Genomic DNA, 14,951 nt, shown 5'->3' with positions numbered 1-14,951 from the left:
GGACGGGGGGAGGGGAGGGGGAAGGGGCTGCGCAACGCTTGGAGCGGCGGGGGCGGTAGGACGCGCGGTGCCGTGGTGCAAGGTAGAAGACGATAGGGCGAACCGTTTTGTTCAGCCGGATCCAACGGCCCACTCGCTCAGATCCAATGGCCACGGTGCGACCGGCCCAACAGTTGGGCCGGCGCACCGGTGCAGATCGTTGCCCATAAACAAATCGTAATCTAAAAGTAACAATCAAACGACGATATTATACTGAATAAATTAAAGTCTTATGAAGCATCATTTTACATCCCCTTTGTTTTAAATTACAAATTTAATTTAGAAATGGAGTTGGCCATTATGAGTTTTCTGCCTTTGCCACGAGATCGTGCACTCCTTATTAGCAGGAATGTAAAGGGGGACATACACAAAGTTTGAAACTTTCTATGCCTTCCAGTTATTTGCTACCTGCTGCTCGATGTGGGCTGCTCTTTTTGGCCTTTTTGTTTTCTTTGGTTTCTTGGACTCCAACTCCTGTCATCTTCCTCTTAACATGATGCATAACATCACATAGGGCATTAGCCAGTGTATTTTGAGGAATGGCAGCCGGTGTGGTTTCTCGTGTCATTTTGAGAAGGTTGATTGGTCCCTGGAAAGCACCACCATATGAAATCATGCTTGCTCGCAGGCTCATTAGAGAGAAAGTTGTTCTTTTTTTTGTGGGGTGGGGTGGGGGGGTTACCTCGTTTGGCTTAGGATGCCATTCCAGTAATGGCGCACCGACTGTGTCGCTGTCGCTGGTCATCTTAAGCTCGTAGCTTTTAGTTTCCTGCACACCAAACAGAAGTTTTTAAAATGGGATCAAGTTTGTCACACAACCACTGGGCAACCTTGCACAGATGTGAGCAAGGCAGGAACAATCCACTTCAGCCATCGGACTGATCCCATCAAAAGAATCCTGGTCGTTAATCACGCTCTGGACCAGTGGGCAGAAACTGAAGTGCTCATTCGAGCCTATAGAACAGATCATGGTCAAGTAAGGTTGTAGAGTCCTGTAAGTTGGTTTACTAAAATGAGGGGGTTCCATAATATTCCAAACGTCCCACAGGATTTCCTACAGTGGTCCGAAACAGCTCTATTTGTCTTGCTACTAATTATCCGCGCTTATGAAGAAATGATATTAGCATTAGCATGCATGCCGGACACATACGGCGACATAGAAAGACATGCAACAATAATGCAAGCTCACCTTATCAGACCCAACAGCAATTTTTGCAAAGCATGTCATCGATATCGTAAGTCCTTCCAGGCGAACGGTCTTGTCTCCAGAATCATCGCCGCCCTGCAGGAGTCCTTCGAAGCCTTTGTGCTCCTGGCCGACTGCTGAAATGCACTCTGCTCGTATATAGATGACAAAACAAAATTGTAAATGAAAGATGTAATTGTATTCATATATACTAGCACATATGCCCGTGCGTTGCAACGGGAGAGAAAATTATCGTGTCCTTTAGAACATTCATTAGCGCGACACACCAGCCTCTGGACAATGCCACCCAGGGATGGTAGTGGGGCAAATGAGGTGGGCTCCTTCCCGATGGCGCGCAAGGCAGAAGTGCATCGGTGCGGGAGTCGGCTAGTTGACGCGGTAGTTGGTGAAGATGTGATGCCATGTCATATGCATGCAGGCACCTTGTACACGTCCACACCCACCTATCTAATGCTAGCGCCTTGGACACAACTCCTGGATGATTTCATATGTCTAGGTTATCAATAAGAATTTTCATCGAAAAATGTAAATTGTCACGATAATTAGCGCATCTGTCTGTATTTGGACATCTAGCGGACGGTACACGGTAGTATCAATATTGACGGTAGGCCGAGATGTTGCAATTGCCTCCACTGAAGCTTGAGCCAACGGATATATATAGGCCTTCCTTAGAAGATGCCATCGGACGCGTTGCTAATTAGCAATCAATCCGATAAGTGTTGTGTCTGATCACATTGCACGCGCATGAGATGTCCGCGACGGTGCGATTCATGGAGGCAAGGACAGATCGGAGATGGATGATGGGGGTCCGACATGTGCTCCATGAACTCTTGGGGCTAGAGTTGGTTTTCCCCATTTTTTTCATTTTTCTTTTTTCAACACTTATCTATTTTTTTCACGAATAATGTACATTTTTCTTATACATAAGGGACATTTTTATTGCATACATTTAACCTTTTTTAAATACATGGCTAACATTATTTTAATATAGGTTTTACTTTCTATGTTTTTTCTTACACATTATACATTTGTTTGTGTATATCAGGAACATTTCTTGATACATGTTTAACATTTTTCAAACAAATAATTACATTTTTTAAAAAGAAATGTTTGATGTCTACTTTTTTTCAACACATGTCTACATTTTGTAATACACATTGTACATACTTTTATACATGTTTCACATTTTTATAATATATGATTAACATCTTTTCATATATACGTTTTGATGTCTAGTTTTTTCAACATATTGTACATCTTTTGCGTACATATGAAATATTGATTCCACAGGTTATTATTTAAAAAAAATACATGGTTAAATTTTCATGAAAAATATATTTTGAAGTCCCATTTTTTCATGCGTATTGTACAATTTTCATATATATCTGAAACATTTTTATGTATGTTTAACATTATTTAAATAGATGATTAATATTTTCTTCAAATACATGTTTTGATCACTATTTTTTCATACACACTGTATATTTTTCTTATACATCAAATATTTTTTTACACATGTTTAACATTTTTTAAATATATGATTTAATATTTTTTAAAGTGCGATGAATACTTTACAAACCAAAATAGGAAAAACGAAATTGAAAAAAAAACATAAGATAAAAAATAGAAACAGAAAGTACAAACAAAAGAATAAAAATATGTTCGACACCATCCTTTCAAATGGGCCGGCCCACAAAACTGCTGCCTGCAGCGAGGCCCTGCTGTGAGGCGAGGTACCGCGGGCCTCAATAATAGGTGACCTTCCGCTTCTCCACCAAAGACATTAGCTTGGCTTGATGGTTGTGCATGATGGGACTCTCTCTAGCAGACCACGGTTTGAGCCACTCTTTGGACGAACTTTATTGATCTTTTTCTAAAACAGAGTACGTACGAAACAATTATGTGACAAAAAAAATGGAGAAACGTTCCTTCTTTTAATATTAGGTAAAGATAAAGATAAAGATACATGAAAAAACCCTTCACGCGTGGTGGTGGCCAGTAGTATGAAACCTCCGTGGAGTTTGTCCACGGCTCCGTATGCTCCCAGTAATACTCTCTTAACACAGCCCCGATCTTCCCATCTACCCGCTCCACACACACGAGGTGTCGCCTCCCCATTCGCTGACGAGCCACCAATTGCCCCGCCCTACTACGACATGTTCAGCCCTCCGTCCTACCTTTCTGTTAACGACTCTACTGACGATAGGATTTGGAGAAGGGAGGAGGTGATTTTGTTTCGCTCATACGTGGAAGGTTCATGTCTAAGCCCTGTTAGTCTTATCCTCAACGCACCCGAACATGTTATGTTTCTGTTAGCAGGCACTGAATAATAGTCAGTGAAATACTGTGTTCGTGCTGCGCAAAATAGATCAAAGCAATTTGCTTTCGGTTAGTCATTTGCCGGCAACGATCAGTCCGTGGGATGGCATGGGATCAACGCATTGTTTTTTTTTTTCCGGAAAAAGAGCTCAACGATCCCTACCTCTACATCAATCGATGCATACAGTCATCTTGATTAATTGTTTAGCTGAGGTCTGACAAAAACATACATCAAACTACTCGAAGTCAACAATTACTCACATCTACAAACTCGATAATGTAGAGTGCTCTCACCCTTCATATCTAAAACCAACGTCGTCGCCGATCCATTCACACAACGTATCGAAACTTACAGCCGGTGCAGCAAACCTAAGGTGTACACCAGATGCACGCGTTTTAGAAGTCATCATCATCATCGAAGCGCTGACCCATCTTCAGAAAAGAGATATGCATCATCTTTGCCAATCCGGCCATCCGTAGACGCCACCACCGTGCCCAGCGACACCACCTCCCTGCACGCAAACTGCTAAGCACGTCGTGCTCGCTGCTAGTAAACCTCATCACCATGCCGCCAAGTACCACCAGCCGACACAACTTGAAGTCTCTGAAAGATCTGTCGTGCGTAGAACCTGCCGAACAGGCATGACACAATGTAGCAGCTGTCGGCCAGACATGACTTGACATTTCCAGCGAACCTCCATGCAAGACGAAGCTGCTCCACCTCCTGCCTATGTCTTCCAGCGCTCCTCAACAAAGGACGATGCTCTCAAAAGAGAAATGACACCGCAGTGCCGCCATGGTCTAATCTGGAAGACCTAGTCCTAGGGTTTCCTCGGAGCAGCACGAGTGGATCGATAGTAGTTACATGGCAGCGGGAAGGCCATTAAAAAAAGTTGCACACATCCTCCTACGACTCGCCATCCTTGCGACCACTCCGCTCCTACATCAGGCTTGTCAGCGTCCACTCTGCTCTTGCCACTCAGCTTAGACTCTCCTATGTTGCCTTCTGCTGGTGCATGGACGTGCTAGATCCCATATCTGGATTCGCATCCCCACCTGGCTACGACTATATCTGCAGGTTCCATCTTGGCCTGGCGATGTAATTTCCTTCTGTTTGATAGCCTGTGTTGCATCAAATTCTTGACCCCCTCGAACCTTCAAGCACCTCTAGGCCAGGCCCGGGCGATGCAACTTCCAGCACGCGGGCATTGGAGGCTGCACGCGAGGAGCCACGCTCGAGATGTCGCATTGTTTCCTGGAGCATGTCTATAACTACCGTCTCCCTCCTATCACCGCTCTCTCTCCCTACTCTCCAATCTCACACTGGCGATGGCGAGCGCAAAATCTGGACTACGAGTAATGGTGGCATTCACCGGCTTCACCACCTCCCTCACGGGCGTTGCAATGGTGGTAAGCCCTCTGTCGTTTCAGTCAATTTCTTCGCCTACGGCTATGTCCTTATACCATGCCCACACTCGATTTGCGAATGTATATCTCGGGTTATATTTGATACACGATTTAGGAAATATGTTGGATTTAAGTGATTCAAACATGGTCTAGTGTGAGGGAGGAGGGGATAAATCTGATGCCATTGGGGACGGGGTTAGGGATGGGGTTCATGGCGATAGAGAGGTGGTGAGACAGAGAAACAGAGAGATAGAGAAACAGAGTTATGGAAGAGAAGACAGTATAAGACAGAGAGAGGCATAGACAGTTGGAAGAGGTAGTGGACTATGGTGGTGGATGGCGTTCGTGGCGATGGAGAGGTGGTGAGACAAAGAGATAGAGAGACATATTTGTGGAAGAGAAGATGGTAGAAGACAGAGAGATCCATGGGTGGTTGGAAGATGTAGTGGAGTGCGGTGGTGGATGGGGTTCATGGCGATGGAGAGCTGGTGGGATAGAGAGACAGAGAGACAAGTTGTGTTAGAGGACATGATACAAGACATAGATGGTTGGAAGAGGTAGTGGAGTCAAGTGGTGGATGAGGTTCACAAAGTTCTGCATTCCTCATTGATCTTGCTCATATGTGTGTTCCATTTGTCCCTTCATTAACCTTCATTCATGTTGTCCATAATGTAGATCGACTAGGCTGCTTTAGGGAAATCCAAGGGCAAGGAGGTGGTTTCGGCCGACAAGAAGGGCAAGGCGGTGGTGTAGCACGATAGTGCCAAGAAGTGGTCGAAAAATTACAGGAATTACAATGAGGGCCAGGCCAACCCACTTCTGCAATTTCATTCTTGAACCAAAGCTGGAGTGCCTTCCGATGCCACTGGAGTTCACCAAGCACTTCGCCGTTGTCCTAGAGACATTCAAACTGAAGACAAACACTGGTTGTGTCTGGAGGGTGACGGTCTGGGTGATCAACAGTCGGCTCATCTTTAATTAGGTCAGGATCAGGTACCTCGTCACCTTCAAGCTGTTGACTGTCGATATCCTCAAGAGGACATCGAGGGGGTGACCAAGTGCCAGAAGTACGACGAGGCCTTTGCCATTGATGTGTAGAAAGTTCTCTCTTGCGTGGGTTGTTCCAATTAAGCGTTGAACTGTTTGTTTATGACTCGTGTTTAGTTATGGTACGGTATTTATCTATACCCTTCTTCTCGGTGTGCTGGTAACCTCATCATTCATAGGTTACTAGACAACATGTGTTCAACCAAACATCACACAACCAAACACTATGCATGCATTTCTTCACAGCCAGGTTGGGGAGGATGCAGGCAAACAAACTACATGCAGAATACGATTTTAGCATGTATCCACTCATCCAAGCCCAACTATGTCACATATGTGAGGTGCATAAAAACGATACAGCCTACGAAACGCTACCCAAATGAGTCGTCTCGCAAGCAGGTGGTCTCCATTGCTGACACAGGTCTTTCACCACGCCCTCCGCTTGTCAACCACCCTAGGTATGATGCTGCTTTCAAGTCATATGCTCTTTGTGCCTGTGTCTGTGAATCTTCCGTGTTCGGCGATGCACAACACTGCTGGAATTTGGTCTAGTTCGGGCCAGCCCAATAGCCATTTTAGAATTCCTAATAAATCGTAGAGGCCCACTTAGCCTATCCATCTAAGGCAAAAGGTGAGAATAAAATTTAGTCCCACATTTCTAGTTTGAAAGGAGTTGGATCTCCTTATAAGGAAGGATGTTTTCCCACATGTATGAGCATGAGAACAAAAGAGACATTCACGCGCGTTCCACCTCCGCTGGCCGCCTCGTCACGATGCGACGCGACGTGTGTTGTGGGAATGAGCCGAGTCGTGATCTAAATTTTTATTGCGCACGAATGGCATACAAAAGGTCACACAAAAGCTGAAAAGTTTTTGCTATAGTGGAGATTGAATGCGAACGGTGCATCCGTTCGGCTGCTGGCTGTTCGCTGCGTCTCCCTCTCTTCGTTTCACCTCCAGTCGCTACCCATTCGTCTCCTTCTTCTATATATATAAAAAAGAGGTCGCTCCTCTCCCCATAGACACGCTAGGTCCTTCCCTCTCCCGGCTCTTGGCATGCACCGACGGTCGGGACAGTAGGCCTCCGAAATCCCGCCACTTTGTGTCCTGTACGGGAGAAGGGTGATAAGGTTTTTGGGCAGTGCTCTGGATGACTACCATGTTCTTCATCACGGAAGCCACGGACGCCAATGACCACTTACCAAATGATGAATTCTTCCCCGACGTCGACAACCTCTTCGACAACATGGCCGGCGAGGACGTCAACCCCAACACCAATGCTTTTGCCGCAGCTCCGTACCTCTTTGTGTTCTTTCTGTTTGAGATCTTGCCACAGATGCCATTTGCATACTCTCTATCGGATTGCATGACTTATCTCTGCTACGATAGTTATGTTTTATCTACTATTTTTGCTAATAAAATCATACGGTAAACTCATATTTCCAACAAGCACAACCCTTCCTCTCCATGCCTCGAGCAGCGCCAGCCTGCTGCCGGATCGGGATGGCAGACCGTGAAGTCATCTTACTGGTGGCGCGTAACGCTGACTGTTAGCCATTATCTTGCATGGATAAGTCTATTAGTTTGTTAGCTGAGTCAATCCAGGAATAAGTTAGTGTTCTAGTTATGTCATGGCGTGCGAGTCTGTAGCTGTAGCATGTCCATCGTGGACCGGCCGTTGGTGATCGCGTTGGAGACGTCGCGCGCGGCCGGAACCAGTTAGTGCATGCAGCATGTTAGGAAATTAGGTAGTGTGTGAGTGGCACAATATTATGACCAGCTTGTTGCTCAGCTGTGTGTGTGTCTGCTATTTAAGCGGCCAGAGTGCAGTGCCGTGGGTAGAGAGCCTAAGGAGAGATGTAGTCACGTGTGTTCGTGTGTGTTCTCAGAGACGGTGTGTTGGCGAGCCGAGTTTGTGCTGAAGAAAAAAAGAGCTGCTCGTGCAGCGCGTTTGTCGCCGGAAAAGTCTTGTGTCCAGTATGCTCCTTCTTTCACCTCCATCGAAGAGCGAATGAGAGAGAGTGTGCTAGCTAGGGTTTGTCTGGCATTCGTGTTGCCGGAGGCTACTCGGCGTTCGGAGTCGGGGGTTTGTCCTAACACCCACAATATTCAAACCAACAGCCCCAGCCTTGCTGTCATTTATATGTACATGGTTACAATTATTTACGCTCCCAATTTGCTTATGATGTGGCACCCGATAAAAACGAAGAATTGATCGCTACCCCTCTTTGTTTAACATTTGAATCACCCTACCTCCTTCAATACCTCATCGTCAACCATTCAAGAAGAGGGGCTACATCTGCTAGGTGTCATGGACTGGGCCACTTTGCAAGGGAGTGCGCGGATCCCATTAGATGCAACTTCTGTTCTCGACAGGGACATATTGCTTGTCAATGCAAGAAAGCGACTTCTGCAAACTCCACCGCTTCTCCCCTGTTTGAGGGAATCGCGAGAAGGTAATATGACTGTTGCACACACAACGCACTTTGCGACTTGACTTCGCTGCACTGCACGTCTAGTTCGCCCTCGCCGTAGTGCCACCACCAAAAACCACTTTTGGGGGAAGTTTTTCGGAAACTAAACAAACACCTCACCAGTCAACTTCCACTACATTTTACGGACACCCCGTGTAACCACTTTTACGAGGATTATTTTAGAGGAAGTGCTGGAGATGCTCTTAGTCAAGCTATCGCAAATCTAAGTTGAGACGCATAGTATGAACACATTGCCAAAAGTAGGTAAAAAAATGAAAAATCAAATGCTGGCGACAATTCTAACTAGTGTAATGCACACCGCAAAAGAAGACCGTCCTAAAAAAAATCACAACTGTGCAAAATAAGTAGCAAGAAGCTTCCAGTGGACTCAATAATGTCGGCTGCACTAGGTGAAATCAACAAGAAGAGAGAAGCCCAGAGGAACCAGACAGCAAGAAGCAGATCGACTTGTCGATCACCTACTGAGCAAAGGAAGGAAACAAGATTAAATGAAGGAAGCTAATATCCAAGCATTGTCAGCCTCGCAGCTAGTTTGTTCACCTTTTTTATCCATTGTGAACTAAAACTCTCAAAGGCCGGTGGTTCAACTTACTAATCAAGAACCTGGCAGGAGAAAACCCCAAAGCTAGGTACGACTATGAGTGCTAGTAGTATACAGTACTGGTTCTAACAAGATATATATTGGTTCGAGCTAGATACTATCCTCTAACTGGATACATACCTTTCACTCCTTCACCAACTGATATTGAGGAGGAAGCTGCTTGTAGAGTGGGCTTTCGAACGTTACACAGTTCCCTACTAGCCATAGGCGCCCCTTGTAGAGAACAGAACGAAAAATGCACGGATTATTGCATTTAGAAGGAATATAGCTCGGAAAAAAATGAACGACTTACTACAATTACCCTGTAAATGACCAGTTAATACATATGCATATACATACAACTTCGCTAATAATCTAGGACACTCACGAAGGAGCTTGGGACTTACCACTGCCTCGAGCAATGCCCACCGAGCAACTATGCTAAGAGACACGGATTTGTGAGGCTAGATGCTTCACATGGATCCACGGAGAAACAGGCTTAATCTATATAGCACGCAGAAGCTAATTGAAGTTATAAATAATTCGGAAGTTCCATTGACTTGACCTAAGTAATAGAATAGTACAACCAGTTTTTCCCGTACCAGCGGCTGATATGTGGGTCCGACATGGAAGATTTACATGTTCATTTGATGATTTTTTTTTTGAAAATCTCAGTTATATTGCATGGAGCAAAAAAGAAACCTCCTCATTTCATATTAGCTTAAGAAATGGAAGCTAGTTTTTGGGAGTTACGGTTTCACAGAAAATTTGTCTTTTTATCTCTACAAAACGAATTAATTGGATGTTTGACGGATTAATAACTACCTATGGATATTTGACGTTCTGTTCTCTAGCCTATATATTTGACGTTCATGCCACTATGGATCATGCCACTAGCAAAAGAAAAGAGAGAATAAAATTTGTACTCCCTCTTTCCATATATATATAGGGCCTAATGCATTGCGCTGGGTATAGGCGTGAAACTAACGAAGCGAAAAAAGGGCCCCCGCGTCGCTAATCTTGGCGACACGGTGGCGTTCCAATCTTTGACACTTCCGGACCCGTCGCGTGCTCCTTCTCCTCGCCGCCGCCGGAGGCCATGGGCGGGCGAAGCCTGTTCGGTGGTGGTGGCGGAGGGGCATTGTTCTCGTGGCATGATGCGGCTGGTTTCTCTGTGCGGCGGCTGATGGTACCACTGTCATGGCAGGTGGCTAGCGACGACCGTCAGATTTCGGACGACGGCAGGTGCGGCGCTCTCCATCAACCTGAATCAGCAGATCCTCGTGATTGGTGTTATCTCCTTGTCCCCATGCATGATCTAGATGGATGTGTTGTTCCAACCGCTCTCGGACTCTACACAAGGACTGAAGAACACACTTGTTGTGCTACGTCCATTGATATGCCGCCTCGACTAACAGGTCGCTTGCGGATGGGCTGAAGGTTGCTTGGCAGGGGCTAGGGCGCAGCTGCAACAATGGTGACCGTTTGAAGATGTGTTTATCGAGCAGGATCGGCATGTTCGTTGAAGGATATGATTTGCTGGATCTGGCTTCTCCATCTCCGGTGGTTGTGGCGGCAAAATGACCACAGTGAAATGCGGCGACGACTCGCTGCGGATTACGGTGGCCACCGAAAGATCTTCGTGAGGGTTCCCCTTTTCAGATCCGGTGGTTGTCTTTGACGGTGTCATGCAATCTACAGACGACGGCTTGACGAAAAGGTATGGTTGTGCAGGGGTGGCAGTCGGCTATCCCAGTGCATGTAGTTGTTGGGATCGCGGAAAAATGGTGATGACAACACATGATTGACTTCGACGAGCTCTAGGGTGAAAACCTAGTTTGACTCAGGTTGGTTATATATGGCATTGGCGATGTTTTGCGTCGTTACCTTGTTGAAGGCATTGCTTGGATATGCTGGAATTGGTTCTTCGGGGTGAAAACATATAATCTTCCCATTGGTGGTTGGATCTAGTGACGGTGGCGCTTGAGCGCCGCTCCCTTCATGAACGTATTGCTGTTGAAGAACCTCGTTGTCTTTATGATGTCATGAGGTGATTGTTGCGGATATGGTCATAGTTGTAGTTTGTCGATAATGGATTTGATAACTTCAGGTTTATTTTTTTTCTTTCCTCGCTTAGGCATAGCTTCGGTCTTACATGACTTTGCTATTTGTCAGCGTGCTTTAGTGCGTGTCAGTTGATGTTGGTTGTGTGCATCCTAGCTATGTAGAGGTCGGGTGTGTGCTTAATTTTTGTATCCCTTGATGCTTCATTTTGAGTTAAATAAAATCCACTTTTTATCGAAAAAAAATATAGGGCATAATACATCTTTCGAGCTAGCCTTTGGCCAATACTAAAACTATTAGTATATGAGATGCATGATATAAAAATTATATCATTAAAAACTTCTTTCACATATGAATTCCATGTTGTGCTTTGTGCTAACAAGGTAGCCTCGAAAAACGTATTAGGCCATGTATAAGTAGAAGGAGGGAGTACCAAGTTCGTTGACACTTTAGCTTGATATAAGTTAATTGGAATTAGAGTAGTGCAGGCCTGGAAGCAGGAAGTAGAAGCACTGGTATAATTTCAGTTTGGAAGATCCAAGTGCAGGTTTTTCCTATGATTCATCGGTTTTTTATTTACTTTAAACATTTTCATATTCCCCGTGGATGATCTCGAGGACATCTTATGATTCTGGCTAGCTTCGTATCTATCTATTGTCCTTACAAGTAACAGGACCCAATGACCAAACAAACTGGAATTGCAGTCTACTTACCATAGCCTGACATGGCCATTGTTAAAATTGAAACTTCAACTGCTGCGAACCAATAAGCTGAGCTCCATGTTGTAGTTGCAGATCCCTACAATTAATGCACCGCATGTGTTGCGCCGGCCACTGGAGGTCCCAATCGGATACAATGAACAGCATATGTAAATCTTAATGCCCAGTTTGACTTTCAGTACTGTACTCAACAAAACTTATCAAGCGTAAGTGCTAATTTGAAAAGGAAGAGCACGTTGACCGTCGGTATAAAGTTGTGGTGCTACCAAAGAAGAAGATTATATTCGGTGTTTCAATCTGATCTCCCGATTCTCGTGCTCCCCAACTACATGCATGCAGGGTCATTTGAAATATACTTCCTCTGTTTCAAAAAATACTTCCTCCGTAGTTAGTATAAAGTTGATTCATCTATTTTGAAATGGAGGAAGTATTTTTTGAAACGTCACCGGGGGAGGGATAACGACCCCTCCACTTGTATTTTCATTGCCAAATTACCCTAGAAAGGAGGGGGGCAACATCAGTTTTTACAGCGCACGCACCCAAACATCTATATGCGAGCGATCACAGGGACGCAGACACTCGCGCCAGAGGATAGCATCCACACGGCAGCAACTCAGGAGTCGGTCGAGGGAAGGTGTTTCAGCCCGGAAGACCACCCCATTCCATAGCTGCCAGCAACACAGGAGGGCAAAAGCGCCGGGGGAAGCCTCCCCGACCGCCGCACGCACATCAATAGCTTGGAGCGAATCCACCGAGACGCTCGTTGCAATCTCACCCACTCCCACAGAGCGCCAGAAAGCACGCGCAAACGAGCAGCGAAACACCAAGTGATCAGCGGTTTCCATCTCAGCAGAGCAGATGGGGCATCCAGCGCCAGCTCGCTCAACAATGGTTTTGCGGAGGAGGATGTCACGCATGTTGATCCGGCGGCGAACAAGCAGCCAGGCGAAGAAATTCACCCTCGACGGCGCACACGTCCCCCACACGAGGGGCGCATGGGGCGAGAGCCGTTCGCCAAAACTCAGCAAGGCTAGGCGCGCGCGGAGACGGGCCCCCCCAGTAAGCAGATGTCCGTAGAGGGGCACAACCCGCTCACCAACGCCCGACACCGCAAGGGACCAGGACGGGGTCAAGCCCAAACTCCCGCACCCGCAGGACGGTGGCCTCCGCGCAAGTGGTGTGCGAGTGCAGGGCTGGAGAGGCAGCATTAAGGAGGCCACACGGCAGCCACCAGTCATGCCAGAACGAGGTCCTCCGGCCGTCTTTCACCTGAACGCGGGTCAGGGCATGGTAGAGAGGCAGCAGGGCACGGAGGGGGCGCCCGTGCACCCCGGCCAGGCGGCAGCTGCTAGGGCAGAGGAGGGATTGCCCATTCAACTCAGCCCAGACCCACGTCGCCCACCGAGACGCCGGCGAGTGGAGGCGGTGAAGCATCTTGAGGAGCAGGCACGTGTTCTGGGTCGCAAGGTCCCTCAGTCCCACACCTCCTTCGCTCTTCGCTCTGCCGACCCGGGCCCAAGCCACCAAGCACCGCGCGCCCGATGCGTGGTCGGCCGCGTTCCACAAGAAGGCGCGGCGGAGCGCGTCCATGGTTTTGATGATAGCAGGAGGAAGAATGACCGCTGCCATAGCATATGTGGGGAGCGAGTCCAACACGGCGTTGATAAGAACCAAACGCCCCACGGGGGAGAGTGTTGGAGAATGTAGTATTTCAAAAAAATTCCTATAATCACGCAAGATCTATCTAGGAAAGGCATAACAATGAGCGGGGAGAGTGTGTCCACGTACCCTCGTAGACCGTAAGCGGAAGAGTTTATCAACGCGGTTGATGTAGTCGTACGTCTTCACGATCCGACCGATCCTATCACCGAACGTACGGCACCTCCGTGTTCAGCACACGTTCAGCTCGATGACGTCCCTCGTACTCTTGATCCAGTTGAGACCGAGGGAGAGTTCCGTCAACACGACGACGTGGCAACGGTGATGATGGAGTTACCGGCGCAGGGCTTCGCCTAAGCACTACGACGATATGACCGAGGTGTGTAACTGTGGAGGGGGGCACCGCACACGGCTAAGAGAAACTTTGATGTGCCATTGGGGTGCCCCCGGCGACGTATATAAAGGAGGGAGAGGGAGAGGCAGCCGACCCTAGGGGCGCGCGCCAAGGTGTGGAGTTGTACTAGGACTCCCTAGTGCTAGTAGGATTCCACCTCCCATACGGAGTAGGAAAGGGGGAAGGGAGAAGGAGAAGGAAATGGGGGCCGGCCCCCTTCTCCTAGTCCTAATCGGCCTCCTTCCCAAGGGGGAGGGGGGCGCAACAGCCCTTGTGGGCTGGTGTGCTTCCCTCTTATGGCCCATAAGGCCCATAACTTCTCCCGGGGGGTTCCGGTAACCTCCCAGTAATCCGGAAAAATGCCCGAACCACTCGGAACCATTCCGATGTCCAAATGCAACCTTTCAATATATGAATCTTTACCTCTCGACCATTTCGAGACTCCTCGACATGTCCGTGATCTCATCCGGGACTCCGAACAAGCTTCGGTCATCAAATCACATAACTCATAATACAAATCGTCATCGAACGTTAAGCGTGCGGACCCTACGGGTTCGAGAACTATGTAGACATGACTGAGACACATCTCCGGTCAATAACCAATAGTGGAACCTGGATGCTCATATTGGCTCCTACATATTCTACGAAGATCTTTATCGGTCAAACCGCATAACAACATACGTTGTTCCCTTTGTCATCGGTATGTTACTTGCCCGAGATTCGATCGTCGGTATCATCATACCTAGTTCAATCTCGTTACCGGCAAGTCTCTTTACTCGTTCCGTAATGTATCATCCCGCAACTAACTCATTAGTCACATTGCTTGCAAGGCTTATAGTGATGATCATTACCGAGAGGGCCTAGAGATACCTCTTCGATACATGGAGTGACAAATTCTAATCTCGATCTATGCCAACTCAACAAACACCATCGGAGACACCTATAGAGCATCTTTATAATCACCCAGTTACGTTGTGACGTTTGATAGCACACTAAGTGTTCCTCCGGTATTCGGGAGTTA

General features: G+C 47.0%; 2 protein-coding genes across 2 annotated transcripts; both read right to left on the bottom strand.

Annotated features, from left to right (window-relative positions):
• Window positions 1–274: 274 nt before the first annotated feature.
• On the bottom strand, window positions 275–9,572 carry LOC123497011 (uncharacterized). Its single transcript, XM_045232653.2, has 5 exons — window positions 9,502–9,572; window positions 9,236–9,328; window positions 1,229–1,374; window positions 722–808; window positions 275–628 (listed from the first exon to the last, which is right to left on the bottom strand). Exons 2-5 carry the CDS (start codon window positions 9,318–9,320, stop codon window positions 437–439), a joined length of 510 nt encoding a protein of 169 aa, XP_045088588.1. The 5' UTR covers window positions 9,321–9,328; window positions 9,502–9,572; the 3' UTR covers window positions 275–436.
• A 3,397-nt stretch (window positions 9,573–12,969) lies between these two features.
• On the bottom strand, window positions 12,970–13,467 carry LOC141026574 (uncharacterized). Its single transcript, XM_073503332.1, has one exon. It carries the CDS (start codon window positions 13,465–13,467, stop codon window positions 12,970–12,972), a length of 498 nt encoding a protein of 165 aa, XP_073359433.1.
• Between the last annotated feature and the right edge of the window lie 1,484 nt (window positions 13,468–14,951).

The sequence above is a fragment of the Aegilops tauschii genome, chromosome 1, assembly GCF_002575655.3.
Source record: "Aegilops tauschii subsp. strangulata cultivar AL8/78 chromosome 1, Aet v6.0, whole genome shotgun sequence".
Lineage (NCBI taxonomy): Eukaryota > Viridiplantae > Streptophyta > Magnoliopsida > Poales > Poaceae > Aegilops > Aegilops tauschii.
Note: the sequence above shows the minus strand (reverse complement) of the source record. Positions and strands in the feature narration are given on the sequence as shown.